The sequence below is a fragment of the Somniosus microcephalus genome, chromosome 6, assembly GCF_052327205.1.
Source record: "Somniosus microcephalus isolate GS21.2 chromosome 6, FLI_Smic_1.0, whole genome shotgun sequence".
Lineage (NCBI taxonomy): Eukaryota > Metazoa > Chordata > Chondrichthyes > Squaliformes > Somniosidae > Somniosus > Somniosus microcephalus.
The window spans coordinates 83,271,987-83,289,111 of NC_140992.1; the positions used below are offsets into that span (position 1 = coordinate 83,271,987).

Here is a 17,125-nt window from a genome sequence, read left to right on the forward strand (position 1 = left end):
AGCTAAACAGCATGGGAATGCTGATGGATTGTCGCGCCTACCGTTGCCGACGGTGGAAGAAGAACTTGCAGTGGATCCAGTGGAGATATTCCACTCGACCATAGTCGAATGTCTCCCTGTGACGAATGCAAACATAGAAAAGGAAACACAAAATGACCCGACACTCTCCTGGGTCTATGATTTAACGGTGAAGGGATGGCCAGCACATGGCGAACCACTGCTGCCAGCATTCTCGCCGAGAAGAGAACAGCTGTCAGTGTGCCGAGGAACCTTGATGTGTGGATCCAGAGTAGTAATTCCACCCAAATTGAAGGATAGAGTGCTCAATGAGCTTCAGGAGGGTCATCTGGGAGGGGTAAAAATGAAGAACTTAGCCAGAGCGTTTGTGTGGTGGCCAGGAATCGATAGAGAAATCGAAGAGATGACCAAGAGCTGTGCAGGATGCCAGAAGGTCCAAAACGCCCCACCACAAGCCCCTCTACATCCATGGGAGTGGCCCTCATCTCCATGGCAAAGGGTGCACATTGATTTTGCTGGTCCATTTATGGACTCGATGTTTTTAATTGCGGTGGATGCACATTCAAAGTGGCCAGAGGTAATAAAAATGTCCTCAACCACCACAGAAAAAACTATCACAGTCTTATGAACCATATTCACCAGGAATGGGCTGCCTGAACAGATTTGCTCCGACAATGGACCACAGTTTGTGTCTGAAGAGTTCCGGAGGTTCTTAAAGAACAATGGTGTTAAGCATTATACATCTGCCCCACATCATCCAGCCACTAATGGATTGGCTGAGAGGTTCGTTCAAACATTCAAGAAGGCTATCAAGGCAATGTGTAATGAAGATATACCTCTACAACACAAGGTGGATAACTTCTTGTTTGCCTACCGGAATGCGACACATGCGGTTACCAACCAAACTCCAGCCATGATTTTCTTCAATCGAAGACTACGATGCCGCTTGGATTTGGTTAAGCCAAACATCAGAAGAGATGTGGAGAACAGGCAGTTTCAGAATATGAATGAAAGGCCGACCAGGAGTTTTAAGATAGGTCACCCAGTTTTGGCCCGGGACTACCGCACAGAGAAATGGCAGCCAGGAACGATCTGTACACGGCAAGGACCTCTAATGTATATCGTGGACGTTGGAGAGAGCATTGTAAGACGCCATGCTGACCAGATTCTAGAGTCACTGGGAAACGTCAACTCCACGCCACGATCTGATACACCTGGCGATGAAACCGAAGTACCAATTGCATCTACCTCAGAATCGGTGATATTGGAAGCAGACGAACCAAACAATGACATTGATCCCAACTCAACTTTGCCAGAAGAACCTGATACCCCAAAGAGGCGTTATCCAGACAGAATCAAGAAGCCTCCTCAAAGACTGAACTTATAATTGCTTAACTTCAACTAATGTATCTAGCAACTGTAATTGTAAATATGTTATTTCATTGTTAATCGAATGTTATGTACTGTTTAGCTAAAAGGGGAGGAATTGTAGTGTATGTACTTTGTAGAAGGAACTATATTCTGCAGCCCCTGTATACTGCAGTACCAGTAGTGACCACCCCTGTATATAAGCCTGTGTAGTAACATTTGCATAGTAGTTCCAGGTTGTCTCCATTCAGTGAAGACCTGTTATAACCAACTCCTGCCGTCCGTGTCTCAATTATACACGGACATAATAAAAGGGAAATTAGAGAAGCGTGCAATAAGGGCACAGCAGTCATCATGGGTGACTTTAATCTGCATAAAAATTGGGCTAACCAAATTAGTAACAATACTGTGGAGGAAGAATTCCTTGAGTGTTTACGGGATGGTTTCCTGGGCCAATATGTTGAGGAACCAACCAGAGATCAGGTCATCTTAGACTGGGTATTATGTAATGAGAAAGGATTAATTAGCAATCTTGTTGTACGAGGCCCCTTGGGTCGGAGCGATCATAATGGCCCAGTAATTCCTCTCTGAATGCGTGAGTACGGACGGGGCACTCATGCGTGTGGCCGGAGGAATTGCCGGTTTTCAGCATGCACAGCGCATGCGGGGAAAACCGGCATTTCCTCTCCCCTGACCCAAGGGGTTAAGAGGCACAGCGCGTGCGACTGCACAGGCAGCGCGTGCGCAGTGAAATTTGTCGATTTCATTCATGGATTCAGTGAGGGTAAGTCCTGACAACTTACACATCAAAAAAGCAGGAGTAAAGCTGTCGAGAAGCTGCGGAGGAAGAAGTCTTTCATCGTGGAGCTTCTGAAAGTCACTATTTCTGTTTGGGAAAGGGAGGAAAGTTATTTTAAGAAAGGCTGAGGTAAGTTTAAAAAAATTTTTTTGTTTAAAACGGGTTTTCAGTACTGTAGGTAGAAGGAGCAATTGTGGCTGTGGGCAAGGCCTAATTGAATTTATTTTTATTAAATGTGAAAATGACTGTTTTAAAAAGAATAAAATGCTTACAAAATGAACTTGTCATCAGTAATATTTAGTAAGTATGTATGTATGATTGTATGTATTCTGTATATATTCCTTGAAGGATGTGCATTTATGTATGTATTCCTTTCAGTACGTGGATGAATGTATTTATGTAATGATGAATTTCTGCTAATGTAATTTATTGGAAAAGGATCTCGGCCTGTGATATTCATCAGGCGGGAAGGATGTGTTTGCAAGCCGTTAAAGCATGCTTCCTGGCATAGGCCGAGTTGATGTTATAGGCACTAAGTTTATTAAAATAACTGTGACAACTATTTCCATTTACTCCAAACAGGTACATCTGTGTAGTGAGGAGTCCTGTGAGCGAGAAACATGCCCTCTTATAGAAATGTTGCCGTGATGCTCTATGTGTATTTGCTTCAAAGAAATCGGAATGCCAGGGAGCAACGTAGAAGATTGAGGAGCGATAACCGTCTCCTGATCAGAAGGAACAACTACCCACCCCACAGAGTTTACAGGGAGAGGCGATAATTTGAAATGCTGTCCGAGGAGTTGTGTATCAGGAGGCTGCGCTTCAGTAAAGAGGCAATTGGCCGACTATGTGACATGTTGAAGGCAGACTTGGAGCCATGCTCGAAGACCCACACTGCCTTGTCAGTGAACATGAAGGTAACCACAGCATTGAACTTCTTTGCAAGTGGATCATTTCAAGCAGGCACCGGTGACATAACCAACATCTCCAAGAATGCTGCGAGGGTCTGCATTCACCAGGTCACAGAAGCCATTTGCCGTAGGATTTCAGATTTAATTAATTATGACTTGTCCACTCAACATCAAAAGGAGATGGCCTTAGCATTTCATCGCATTGCTGGATTCCCCAAAGTGATTGGGGCCGTCGATGGAACCCATATTGCATTGAAGGCACCCAAGGATGTACCTGTGACATTCATAAACAGGAAGGGGTATCATTCATTGAATGTTATGATATTATGTGATGCACACCTGAGGATCCTAAACGTGAATGCAGGGCACCGGGGAAGTAATCATGACTCCTTCGTCCTCCGTAACTCTAAATTGTATGATTCTCTCAGCAAATTGCCTACAGGATCCGCATGGATATTGGGCGACAAGGGCTACCCGCTGAAACCATGGCTGATGACCCCCTACCGCAATACCATTAATCAGTCTCAAGAGAGATACAACCATGCACACGTGTCTACACATCAAGTGGTGAAGAGGACAATAGGAGTTCTGAAATCACGCTTCCGGTGCCTGGGTAGGTCAGGGGGGACCTTGCAGTACTCTCACCAGAAAGTGGCAAGGATTGTGCTGGCCTGTTGTGCTTTGCACAACCTTGCCCTGCAGGAAGGACTGACCCTTAACAATGAGGAACAGCTGCCTGTTGAAATGGAGGATGAAGGCGATGGCAATGTGCATGTTGCCAGGCCTCATGGGGAGGAGCCAAGTGCCGCCGAATCTAAGGCTGCTCACGAACTGCTGGTAGCCAACACCTTCACGTGGTAGTTACGCCCTGTACCTACCCCTCCCCCCGCAAGGCAAAGACAGAAGCAGACACATATTAAAGTGAAACAGTGACCTTTTATTGCATCATCAAAAACTTTTCATCTTCAGTTTCGATGTATAAAGTGAATAACTTGTAAATTTTAAGTAAAGCTTCTGTACTTTAAAAAAATTTCTAACCATGAACAATGAGGAAGAAATATTGGAAACAGTTCGTTTTTACTTGTCTTTCTTTTTTGTGTGCAAGTAAGACATTCAGGATGTTAAGGACCTCTTTTATGCAATTTAAAAATATTAAAGTTAACAGTTTTGAAATCACTTTGTAAACAGGTTTAAGTAATTTTTGTTTGATTCATAGTGAAATGGCAAAATTTAAGATGGGTACTACCTCTTGTAACGTTTTCAAACGTGCAAAATGCTAACTGTTGGCAAAGAAAGTGTAAACATTTTACAGTAATTTTTACTTTCTTACTGCAATACAGACATTCAAGGTGAGAACTAGCTATTTTCTACTTCTGTAACAGTTGTTGTCAAACTTTTTGAAATAAAAAAATGTTTAAATTTTTTTAAGATTGACTACTGGGTGTACTGCTTAAACGAAAAGGTTACATATCCTTTCATTCAGAAATAAACATTTTAATTTAAATATGTAAGAAAACATTTAACATTTCAATAAAATGATAAATATAACAATTTAACGATTTGGCCACTGGCCTCTGTGGCTGAGGGTTGAAGGAGGCGGAGTGGGCTGAAGGTGACACCCTAATGTTTCCTGCGCCTTTTCAATGCCCGTGACTGGAGCCCTCCAGAGCTACATGCAAGGGCCCTGTCAGACTTTTCCTGCTCTTCAGCAGCGCTCTCACGAAAGGGTTGTTGCTGAGGCAATTCCACATTTCCCTGCGTCATGACTGGTGCAGCTGCTGGCTCCTGGGACCAAAGTGGATCTGCAATGTGACCTGGGAATGGCCCTTCTGCTGGAGTCAGCGTAATGGCAGTAGGAATAGGTTCACGCGAATGAACTAGTGCAATCATAGTCTCATTAAGCGCCACCAACTGCGCCACCAACTGCGATGATGTCTGATTTAGTGTCATGCACAGATTATCGATTCCCTGCCTGATAGAGTCTCTGGAGTCTACATCCTTCTCAGTGAGAGAGCTCAGCAAATGCCTGAAACCTGCAATATCTTGCTCCTCATCTTGTAGGTGCTGTTGTACTGAATGTCTTTCTGCTCCTCCCACCTGCACTGAAGTGTCAATATGGTGTCTGTCTGTGGAGCTACAGTCAGCAGTGACTCGCACAGAGCCACAGGGGCCAGGAGATTGTGAGCTAGTGGGCAGCGACACATGGTCTATACACTCCTGCTGCACTTGCTGACAAAGGACAGGTTCCTCCTGTTCCTCAACCAGCTCAGTAACTGCTGCCACCGCAGCAGAAACACCTTCCCCAATGCCCTCTGTGGCCGCTGACTCCAGGCACTGCTCATCCCGCGTGTGAGAGGTACTCTGTCCAGCTGTGGGAATGAAGCAGAAAACATTTGCAAAGGTAAAGCACGATGTGCCACATCACAGATATTCAGCACACACCTATCCTTCTTCAACATATAGCTGGGCAGGCCAACTCACTTTGAGGGTCATCAATGTTTGTTTGAGATCCTTCCGCAGGGCGATTGCTAGCAAATCCGCACATCTGTTCGACCCGTTCCTCATGTTCGGTCAAAACCCTCAGCATGGCAACACCACCGCCTGTGTGTGTGCGTTCCCTGGCATTATGAGAACTCTTACTCTGATATTAAAGAAGAGAAAATAGAATCAAACAGCTGCATTTCTGACATGGTCAGCAAAGGCTTTGAAGACTGGGTTGGGTGTTTCTTAAAATCTCTGATTGAAGTTTTACAGCTCAAAGCACTGGAATCAAGATAAGAGAACAATAGGTAACCTTGAGCTGGCCCCAAAGCCATAAACTTTTATTGCTAGCTCAGGTGACTTTACCAAGAAGTAACTTTAGAAAATTAAATGCATAAGCCTTTTGAAATCAAGTTAAATTAAACTCTTTGCAATGTAACAGTACACTTTAGTTAAAACTGTACAAACCCTGACAGATCGCAACAAGTCACTGAATTTCTTGCGATATTGTTCCGCTGTACGTGGAATGGTGGAGCTCGCGCTGACAGCTTGTGCAACTTCCGACCATGCTACCACCTGACCTTTTCACGGTGTCTCGACTGCTCATTCCCCATGATGCGCAGGCGCCTCGCCTCCACCTCGTTGAGGAGATTGCTGAGGTCATCCTCAGTGAAGTTCTGAGTTCTTTTAATCACGTTAAATGTGGTCATTCCAGCCATCTCAATTTTCTAATTAACTGAACAGAATTAAAATAATGTTTTCAAGGCTTTAAAAACTGCCCAAATAGCTTCAATTCTCTTTAAAACTACCTCCGAGTCATCAAAATCATTCAAAAGTTTTTAAAAGTTTATAAAAGTTACCAAAACATTGATAAAAATACACATAACCTACCTGCACTTCTGTTCTGTAAGAAAGAGTCCTCTCCAGCTGCTATCAAAGATTATGGGCGTGTCCTATTAAAATGAGACCTCAAGGGGCGTGTCTCACTTGCACAGCGCACTACAGGCTTCGCGCTGGCTGCACTCCTGGGCGGCGTGACATCACACGCTGCCCGGGATTCACCTTTTTCAAAAAGGAATTCCAGGCGTCCCTGGAGGTGAACGGCCGGCACGTCGGGTAAGTGCAGATCGGGGGCTTGCACGCGCGGCAAGCCCCCGATCCTAATTTCTGCCCCAATATGATAGAATTCTTCATTAAGATGGAGAATGAAGTAGTTGACTCAGAGACTAGGGTCCTCAATTTAAATAAAGGAAACTACGATGGTCTGAGGCGCGAGTTGAGTGGGATTGATTGGGGAATGTCACTCAAAGGGTTGACGGTGGATAGGCAATGTCTAACATTCAAAGGCCACATGGATGAACTACAGAATTTGTTCATCCCAGTTTGGCATAAAAATAAAACAAAAAAGGTGACTCAACCGTGGCCAACGAGGGAAATTAGGGATAGCATAATATCCAAGGAGAGGACATATAAATTGGCCAGAAAACGCAGTAAACCTGAGGATTGGGAGCAGTTTAGGATTCAACAAAGGAGGACAAAGGGATTAATTAAGAAGGGGAAAATAGAATATGAGAGTAAGCTTTCAGGGAACATAAAAACTGACTGTAAAAGCTTTTATCGATATGTGAAGAGAAAAAGATTGGTGAAGTCAAGCGTAGGTCCCTTGCAGTCAGAATCAGGGGAACTTATAATAGGGAACAAAGAAATGGCAGACCAATAAAATACATATTTTGGTTCTGTCTTCACAAAGGAGGACACAAATAACCTCCCAGAAATGTTGGGGAACATAGGGTCTGATGAAAGGGAGGAACTGAAAGAAATCAGTATTTGTAGGGAAATGGTGTTAGGGAAATTGATGGGTTTGAAGGCTGATAAATCCCCAGGGCCTGATAATCTACATCCTAGGGTACTTAAGGAAGTGGCCCTAGAAATAGTAGATGCATTGCTGATCATCTTCCAACATTCGATGGAATCTGGAACAGTACCCATGGATTGGAGGGTAGCTAATGTTACCCCACTATTCAAAAAAGGTGGTAGAGAGAAAACGGGGAATTACAGACCAGTAAGCCTGACATGTATAGTGGAGAAAATGCTAGAGTCCATTATAAAAGATGTAATAGCAGAGCACTTGGAAAACAGTGACAGGATCGGACAAAGTCAACATGGATTTACAAAAGGTAAATCGTGCTTGACTAATCTACTGGAATTTTTTGAGAATGTAACTGGTAAACTAGATAAGGGAGAACCAGTGGATGTGGTGTATTTGGACTTTCAGAAGCTTTCGATAAGGTCCAGCATAAGAGATTAGCGTGTAAAGTTAAGGCACATGGGATTGGGGGCAAGGTATTGACTTGGATGGAGAACTGGTTGGCAGACGGAAAGCAAAAAGTTGGAATAAACGGGTATTTTTCCGAGTGGCAGGCAGTGACTAGTGGGGTATCGTAGGGATCAGTCCTTGGACCCCAGCTATTCACAATATATATTAATGATCTAGACAAGGGAACTAGATGTAATATTTCCAAATTTGCAGACAACACAAAGCTGGGTGGGCGTGTGTGCTGTGAGGAGGATGCCGAGAATGTCCAGGATGATTTGGACAGGTTGGGTGATTGGGCAGAAGCATGGCAGATGCAATATAACATGGATAAATGTGAGGTTATCCACTTTCGTCGCAAAAACAGGATGGCGGATTATTATCTGAATAGCAATAGATTGGGAGAAGGGGAAGTGCAACGAGACCTGGGTGTCCTTGTGCACCAGTCGCTGAAGGTAAGCATGCAGGTGCAGCAGGCGGTTAAGAAGGCAAATGGTATGTTGGCCTTCGTAGCGAGAGGGTTTGAGTACAGGAACAAGGATATCTTGCTGCAGTTGTACAGGGCCTTGGTGAGGCCACATCTTGAGTATTGTGTGCAGTTTTGGTCGCCTTATCTGAGGAAGGATGTTCTTGCCATGGAAGGAGTTCAGCGAAGATTCACCAGGCTGATACCTGGGATGGCAGGAATGACGCATCAGGAGAGATTGGGTTGATTGGTCTTGTACTCGCTGGAGTTTAGAAGAATGAGAGGGGATCTCATTGAAACTTATAAAATTGTGACAGGACTGGACAGACTAGATGCAGGAAGGATGTTCCCGATGGCCAGGGATTCCAGAACCAGGGGTCACAGTCTAAGGATAAGGGGTAGGCCATTTAGGACAGAAATGAGGAGGAATTTCTTCACCCAGAGAGTGGTGAACCTGTGGAATTCTCTACCACAGGAGGCAGTAGAGGCCAATTCATTAAATATATTCAAGAAGGAGTTGGATATATTTCTTAAGGCTAAAGGGGTCAAGGGGTATGGGGAGAAAGCAGGGACCGGGTACTGAATTTGGATGATCAGCCATGATCGCATTGAATGGTGGAGCAGGCTCGAGGGGCCGAATGGTCTACTCCTGCTCCTATCTTCTATGTTTCTATGTTTCTATGAATCCCGTGTCATTGGCGTGATACTCAATGTGCACCCGTTATGTTCGGACTTATGTTCGGCCATAACCACAGTCATCGTTGGTCATTTATGGTGGATCTCGGCATAAAACAACTTGGTTATTTCTATAACGGTCATCTATGTTAATACTTCTTGTACTGTTGTTCTCTCTAATCACATGTCTGGACAAGTCATGGTAGCGCAAGCGAGCTTGATTCCTTATCTCCCCTGTATTGTTTGGTATAAGGGATGTCCTTTTGTTACATCATACTGCGGTATTGATGGTACAAATCCTATTACATTTAAATGTCCGGTTATGCATCTAACTTTGGTATCCAAGCATGACTATTCCTCCGTACCTCACACGTATGCGTCATGTTTTTATCTAAGGTCCAATTGGTAAATACATAATTCGTTATCCAATCCGGCACTTCTCCATTTTGGAGTTGCTCTAGGTTATGTTGTACTTCACTAAGTATCCATGCTCCATACCCTGCGCAAACTATTTCCGACTGTAGTTGGCAGCTCACATCTTCCCCTGCTTTGTTTATCAAAGTTATAGTTCTGGCGTGGTCCAGCAACGTGTGGGCCAATTGTAGCAGTTCTCTCTCCGCGCCATCACCTAGCTGTGCCTGCAGTCTTTGGTTATCCCCTTCCCTACCCAACAATTCTTGTAAGATTCAGATTACGGCATCAACCCGATCGTCTATGGTGTGCTGGTCTATAGTGTTCACCATCGCAACCCCTGCCACGTATCCCACACCTGTTGTTTCTAGTATCCCCCCTTTCTCCCGGTCCCCTTTTCTACCTGTCCTCCTTTTCACATTAAATGTCATGGTTCTTGATTAAGGCCTTCAAGAGCTCATAGGGTCAAGTTATTGTACAGGCTTACTGTTTCCTTTCCACAAAAGCTAGGAATGGTTATATCTGTTAGGTTTAGCAACACCGTAATTATTCGTTGGTGTACACCAAAGTGTAGTTTATCCTTGGTTTTCTTTATTACCAATCCCCCTTTTGCTCCTGATCACAGCTAACGTCACTCGAGTTTCTGTAATACAGGCCTTGTTGGTTCTTGTGGCCGGCCTGCACAGCTTCTCCCGTGGCTCCCCCTATAAGGGATAAGATCCTGTAAAACATAATATTTCCCGGTCGTCACTGGTTAATTAGGGTCCATGCCTTTTCAACTGGGTCCAGTGTTTCCATTTGCCAGTGCCCCTTATATCTATGCATGCGCACGTGTCACTTACCATTATTACCTGATGGGGGCTGGTCCATTTTGGCGAGAACCCGGGTTTCTCCGGGTTTATCTTTACCATTACCTGACTGCCTACCTGGGGTATTTGGACTTTCTGTTCCTTGGTGTCATTCTCTAAGTCTTTAATTACTTGCTGGTCTCTAGCCTGTGCTTTCAGGTCGTGTAATTGCTTATAGAGTTCCATCACAAACCTCCGTATTCTGCCTTTATATGGTCCTACGTCCTCACTTCCTGTGACCAGTACCTCGGGCAGTCTCATTGCTCTTCCTGTCATTAACTCAAAGGGCGTCAGTCCTGTAGTCCAGCTAGGGCTTGCCCTTAATTTCATCAGGACTTGGGGTAACATGTCCACCCATCCCTGTCCCGCAGGGTGGCTTCTTCCTGTACCTTAAGCATGTTCACCACCTCGGGCCCAATTGCACATGCACCGGCTTGGGCTTCATTAGTCAGATTCCCTTTCTCAGCTGCCCGCTTGGCTGCCTTGTCTGCCCATGCATTGCCCTGTTGGTGTCGGTCAGTAATCTTGTGTGCTTTAATTTTTATTATTGCCCACTCTTGGGGTAGGAGAGAGGCTCCTACTAATTCCTTGATTATATTCTTGTGTCTTATGGTCCTCCTCCTGATGTCATATATCCTCACCTGCTCCAGGCTACCACGTAATCATGCACCACCCCAAAGGCATATCGACTATCTGTATATATGTTTACCCTTTTTCCTTCGGCTAACCTCAGGGCTTCGGTGAGAGCCACCAATTCTGCTACCTGAGCCGATAGGCTTCCTTCTAGCCGACCTTCCCTTTTAACCTGTCTGTTGCCATCTACCACTGCCATCCTGTTCGTGGTGTCCCGTCTATATATCGCCGGGACCCATCTACATATAGATCCATTCCTCGAGCGGGGCTTCACTAACATGACTATTTTTCCCTTCACTTCCTGTTGGGTTACACTGATGTTCCTCTCCTTCTGTTATAATCCACCCTGCAGGATTGTTACCGTTGTCTTTAATTATTGTTACTGTGCCATTGGAAGGTATGAGCATCGCCTCCCATGTGGCTCTACACGCATCTGATACAGTTCTTAGCCTTCCTGTGTTAAGCAGCTCTGCTAGCATATGCTGGCTATGTAGAATAATTTGTTCTGACATCACTATTTGTTCACTAACTCTGATGGCCAACGCAGCGTAGTCGAGGGCAGCAACGCATCTGGACAATCCTGCAGCTACAGGCTGCTGCTTAGTGGAGTAGTACGCTACCGGCCTTTGTCTATCCCCATGCACCTGGGTTACTACCGCATTGTAATGATCCTTACTGTGGTAGTTATAGATGTGGAATGGCCTATTCTGGTCTGGTAATCCCAGGGCAGGGACACTTATGAGGGCTTGTTTTAACTTTACAAACGCTGCTTCTTGGTCGGGGCCCCAGTCCACCATCTCCTGGGATGGTTTCCCCCCTTTGATCAAATCCTGTATAGGCTGGGCCATTTCTGCATATTCTGGGATAAAGTTCCAGCAATAATTAAATAGCCCTAGTACCTGTCTGACCCCTTTCACAGTTCCTGGCCTCGGCATCGTTCTAATAGCCTCCTTTCTGTCTTCGGGCATTTGTCTCTTCCTTTGTGTTATTATGTATCCTAGGTAGGTTACTTTGTCCTTCCCTACCTATACCTTTCTAGGGTTTACCTTTAGTCCCACATTCTGTAGGGCTCCCAGTACCGTAGTCAATTAAATATTGTAGAGCGACCTGCCACTATCCGATGTTCTTGTGGAGTTATCTTATTCAATGCGGTCTACACAAATTTACACCAACCAGAATTTCACCATGGCCACAATGAAAGTCTGGTTTTAATCGGTTAATTAACTTCATCACTCCAATTTAATCCAGATCAATTTTTTTTTAACTAACCAGTATCACTTGGAAAAGAAAGAAGCCACATTAACAAAGAAACAATCACCCATGCCTTGTAAACATTCAAATTCATTTTCTTCCAGGCACATTGGCAACTGTAACTTCAAGGCTGAAGCTTACCTTTTGTAAAACAATTAACAAACTTAAAACAACACACGCTTGTCCATCATTCAAGACAAGTCTTCAAAGGGTTAAACAGCTTTTAACTCTCTGTACAAAAGAGTGGGTGGAGCTAAAACAAACACAACAGACACTTTCAAAGATAGAAAACTTTCACACTTTTAACACACTTTCACACAAACTGAGATTCCAGCATTCCTTTTAAGATTCCGTATCTCAGCAAATCCTGTATTTTACTTGTTTTGGACAGAAACTGATAGCATCTGTGTCGATAAAACTTACATTTTTTTCCTTATTCTTAAATTACTGGTACTCAGGTACAATTTTGGCACCCGTTTTTGGTCCAAATTCGAGTACGTCTACTCAACTCATAATATGCACGAGCCACTAAAATGATAAGCTTTTCTTTCTTTAATTTTGTATCCTTAGCCCACCATTCTCTTTGTTTTACCGGTCGGTCGTTCAGTTGCCAATTGTTTTTAACCATTTTGTCAATCAATCTTTTATTTTTGTCCACTAAATAGCGTGTCAGAGACCCCACCGGTCCCCACTCGAGTTTTTCACTTCCCATGGTTAATTGTTGTCAGCGGTACGTCCCTTACTTTACTCTCGCAGAGTGAGACCATACTTGCAACAATTTTGTTCTGGCAATTTGTTGTCAGAGGTATGCTTAAGTTTTCTGCACTACTTGCAACTCACCTATTTTATCACTGGGGCTGTTACATTGCCCCTAGGTTACTCTTGTACTCCTTCTTGTCTGCGTCGACCGTCTGTGACCAATACCGGTTCGCTGGTATTGCCTCATTCGCCGCGCTTCAGGACCTACTCTTAACCTGTAAAACGCTGGGGTCGTTACGTTGCCCCTAGGTTACTCTTGTACTCCTTCTTGTCTGCGCCAGTCATATACGACCAATACCAGTTTGCTAGTATTGCCTCGTTCGCCGTGCTTCAGGACCTACTCATAACCTGTATTGTGCTTATTCCTCGGTTTCCGTCAGTTCGTGGTTTGCTATACTTAGTTCTTTTATACAGATTATCTCCCCTTCTGTCCACAATGCACCAGCTCTAACTTGTAGGTGGTATTTAAAAGGTACTCACCCCAACAGCTGCCACATTGTTCGGGTCGGGGAATCTGTATCCTGCCGATTACGCCAATTGTGGGGTAAAAGAGAAGTCTTCCCTCCTCTCAAGCGGACCCCCTGAGATAAGGGGTTGACACTTGCCCTATAGCAACCACAAATTCACCAGACGGACACCTTGGATAAGTTTCACGATCTTTATTCAAGCATATGCAAGGGGAAAATCTCAGTCTCATCCCAGAGAAAGGATTCTTCCACCGAGTATCAAATACATACAGCAATTATACCCTAACTTGAGGTATGCACCCCGCTTCTACGATCATTGATTGGTCTACAGAATTACCTGTTCCTGCTCTGGCCAGGAGGTGCTTACATCATGCTTTGAGAATCTGTATGTCCTGCCTTACCTTAAGCAAGGACATAAGACCAGCTTATTAGCTTTACAATTCTTGTTATGTCTAGTTTCTACATGTCCTGCCTTATGTTAAGCAAGGACAAAAGACCAGCTTATTAGCTTTACAGTTCCTGTTTTGTCTAAGGTCCTATATTCCTAAGCAAGGATAGGAGACAAACTTATCAGCCTTCTAGTTTCCACTAATTTTAATTCTAAGAAGTTAGTTTCTTCTAACATTTAATTCTAAGAAGTATTTTTCGTTCCCTTACATGCCACATAATAGGCTTGCCAGTAAAGTTGAAGCCCATGGAATAAAAGGGACAGTGGCAGCATGGATATGGAATTGGCTAAGTGATAGGAAACAGAGAGTAGTGGTGGACAGTTGTTTTTTGGATTGGAGGAAGGTGTTTCCCTGGGGTCGGTTCTAGGACCACTGCTTTTCTTGATGTATATTAATGTCTTGGACGTGGATGTACAGAGCACAATTTCAAAATCTGCAGATGACACAAAACTTGTAAGTATAGTGAACAGTGAGGAGGAAAGTGATAGACTTCAGGAAGACATAGACAAGCTGGTGAAATGGGCGGACACATGGCAGATGAAATTTAACGCAGGAAAGTGTGAAGCGATACATTTAAGTAGAAAGAATGAGGAGAGGAAATATAAACTAAATGGTACAATCCTGAAGAGGGTGCACGAACAGAGAGACCTGGGGGTATGTGTGCACAAATCATTGAAGGTGGCAGGGCAGGTTGAGAAAGCAGTTAAAAAAGCTTACAGGATCCTGGGCTTCATAAATAGAGGTATAGAGTAAGAAAGTGTGGAATTTATGATGAACTTGTATAAAACACTTATTCGGCCCCAAGTGGATTACTGTGTCCAATTCTGGGCACCACACTGTAGGAGATATGTGAAGGCCTTAGGGAGGGTGCAGAAAAGATTTATGAGAATGATTCCAGGAATGAGGGACTTCATTTATGTTGATAGACTGGAGAAGCTGGGCTTGTTTTCCTTGGAGCAGAGAAGATTGAGAGGAGATTTGATAGAGGTGTTCAGAATCATGAGGGGTCTGGACAGAGTAGATGGAGGGAAACTGTTCCCATTGGCAGAAGGGTCGAGTACCAGAGGACACAGATTTAAGGTGATTGGCAAAAGAACCAAAGGCGCCGTAAGAAAAAACTTTTTTATGCAGTGAGTGGTTAAGATCTGGAATGCGCTGCCTGAAAGGGTGGTGGAGGCAGATTCAATCACGGCTTTCAAAAGGGAGTTGGATAATTATCTGAAGGAAAGAAATTTGCAGGGCTACGGGGAAAGTGCGGGATAGTGGGACTAACTGAAGTGCTCTTGCAGAGAGCCGGCATGGGCTCGACGGGCCGAATGACCGCCTTCCATGCTGTAACCATTCTATGATTCTTTTTTAATATTTACCTTTTTGGTGGCAGGCTGGTTAACCTGAACACAGCAGGCCCGGCACCAGCTGTGTTCAGGGCAGCCTAATTTCAGGAAGAGGTCCTGAACCAGAAGTTGAGGCCCCTGATTTGTATATGTAAATGTGTTATCCTCCTGTTTCAGATTCGGATCCTCGCCGCCTATACTTCAGCCTGTAAAACGGGTGTGGCATCAACAAATTTCTAGGCTACTGTTTCTTTAAGGGTCACCACTAGGTAACGCAGATCAGTAATCAGAACTGGGGTCATAGTTTTGAAAAGGGCTTTTCCTATAAAGACTTTGATCAACTGATGGGACAGTAAGACATTTCTACAAGCTTAAAAATAGAAACATAGAAGATAGGAGCAGGAGTGGGCCATTCGGCCCCTTGAGCCTGCTCCGCCATTCAATGCGATCATGGCTGATCATCCAAATTCAGTACCCTGTCCCTGCTTTCTCCCCATATCCCTTGATCCCCTTAGCCTTAAGAAATATATCGAACTCCTTCTTGAATATATTAAATGAATTGGACTCAATTGTCTTCTGTGGTAGAGAATTCCACAGGTTCACCACTCTCTGGGTGAAGAAATTCCTCATCTCAGTCCTAAATGGCTTACCCCTTATCCTTAGACTGTGACCCCTTGTTCTGGACTCCCCCGCCATCGGGAACAGCCTTCCTGCATCTAGTCTGTCTAGTCCTGTTAGAATTTTATAAGTTTCAATGAGACCCCCTCTCATTCTTCTAAACTCTAGCGAATATAAGCCTAATTGACCCAATCTCTCTTCATACGTCATTCCTACCATCCCACGTCTGGTGAATCTTTGCTGCACTCCCTCCATGGCAAGAACATGCTTCCTCAGATAAGGTGACCAAAACTACACAATACTCAAGGTGTGCAGCAAGACATCCTTGCTCCTGTACTCGAATCCTCTCGCTATGAAGGCCAGCATACCATTTGCCTCCTTAACCACCTGCTGCACCTGCATGCTTACCTTCAGCGACTGGTGCATAAGGACACCCAGGTCTCGTTGCACTTCCCCTTTTCCCAATCTATTGCCGTTCAGATAATAATCTGCCTTCCTGTTTTTGCCACCAATTTATCCACATTATACTGCATCTGCCATGCATCTGCCCAATCGCCCAACCTGTCCAAATCGTACTGGAGTTTCTCTGCATCCTCCTCACAGCACACACGCCCACCCAGCTTTGTGTCATCTGCAAACTTGGAGATATTACATCTAGTTCCCTCGTCTAGATCATTAATATATATTGTGAATAACTGGGGTCCTAACACCAATCCCTGCGGTACCCCACTAGTCACTGTCTTCCACTCGGAAAAAGACCCGTTTATGTTTAAAGCCGCAAATCAAGAGTCAGGAATCGAGAGGAGTCGTCGCCGTTTGCATGTAACTGTGGCGAAAGAATGAAGCTCATTCCTGTCGGCTGCTGTTGGTGTTACTGCATTTCACTACCACAGCACCGACGACTCTCCCTCCCATCCAGTCTTGGCTCCTTCTGCTGATTTTAAGCTGTGATAAGCATGAATGGGAATACTCCAAAAAATACACCTAGACACCAAATACATTTTTAGAAAACATCACATATTTAAAATTAATTAAAATGCCATTTAATTCAATATTTAAAACAAATTTATTTTTTTGAAAAATAAATGGAAATGTTTTAAGGGGGCTAAAAATAAACTTACCTTATTGTACAGGTTTTTAAATGTTTAAATTATTGATAAAATTTTATTTTTCTGTTTTTTAAAACTCTTATGCTGGTAAAAGCAGGCCTTACCAGGTGTAAGAATTTCATGGGCATCCACTGGGCAGGAGTTGGGCAGATAGCGCAAATCTCCGCCTGCGAATGCCCTTTTCCCAGGGATGCATTGGATCGCAAGTTCCGGG

General features: G+C 44.2%; 1 protein-coding gene across 1 annotated transcript; it reads right to left on the reverse strand.

The window, feature by feature from the left end:
• Positions 1-4,628: 4,628 nt before the first annotated feature.
• LOC147115842 (uncharacterized) lies at positions 4,629-5,869 on the reverse strand. Its single transcript, XM_085989453.1, has 2 exons — positions 5,578-5,869; positions 4,629-5,465 (listed from the first exon to the last, which is right to left on the reverse strand). The coding sequence occupies exons 1-2, from the start codon at positions 5,681-5,683 to the stop codon at positions 4,717-4,719; spliced, it is 855 nt and encodes a 284-aa protein (XP_085845579.1). The 5' UTR covers positions 5,684-5,869; the 3' UTR covers positions 4,629-4,716.
• Between the last annotated feature and the right edge of the window lie 11,256 nt (positions 5,870-17,125).

Bases quoted from the DNA above. Each gene is read 5' to 3' on its own strand.
- LOC147115842 (XM_085989453.1), bottom strand. From the start codon at position 5,683: ATGCTGAGGGTTTTGACCGAACATGAGGAACGGGTCGAACAGATGTGC. The intron at 5,466-5,577 runs GTGAGTTGGCCT...TCATTCCCACAG, and splicing joins AAACATTGATGACCCTCAAA to CTGGACAGAGTACCTCTCAC.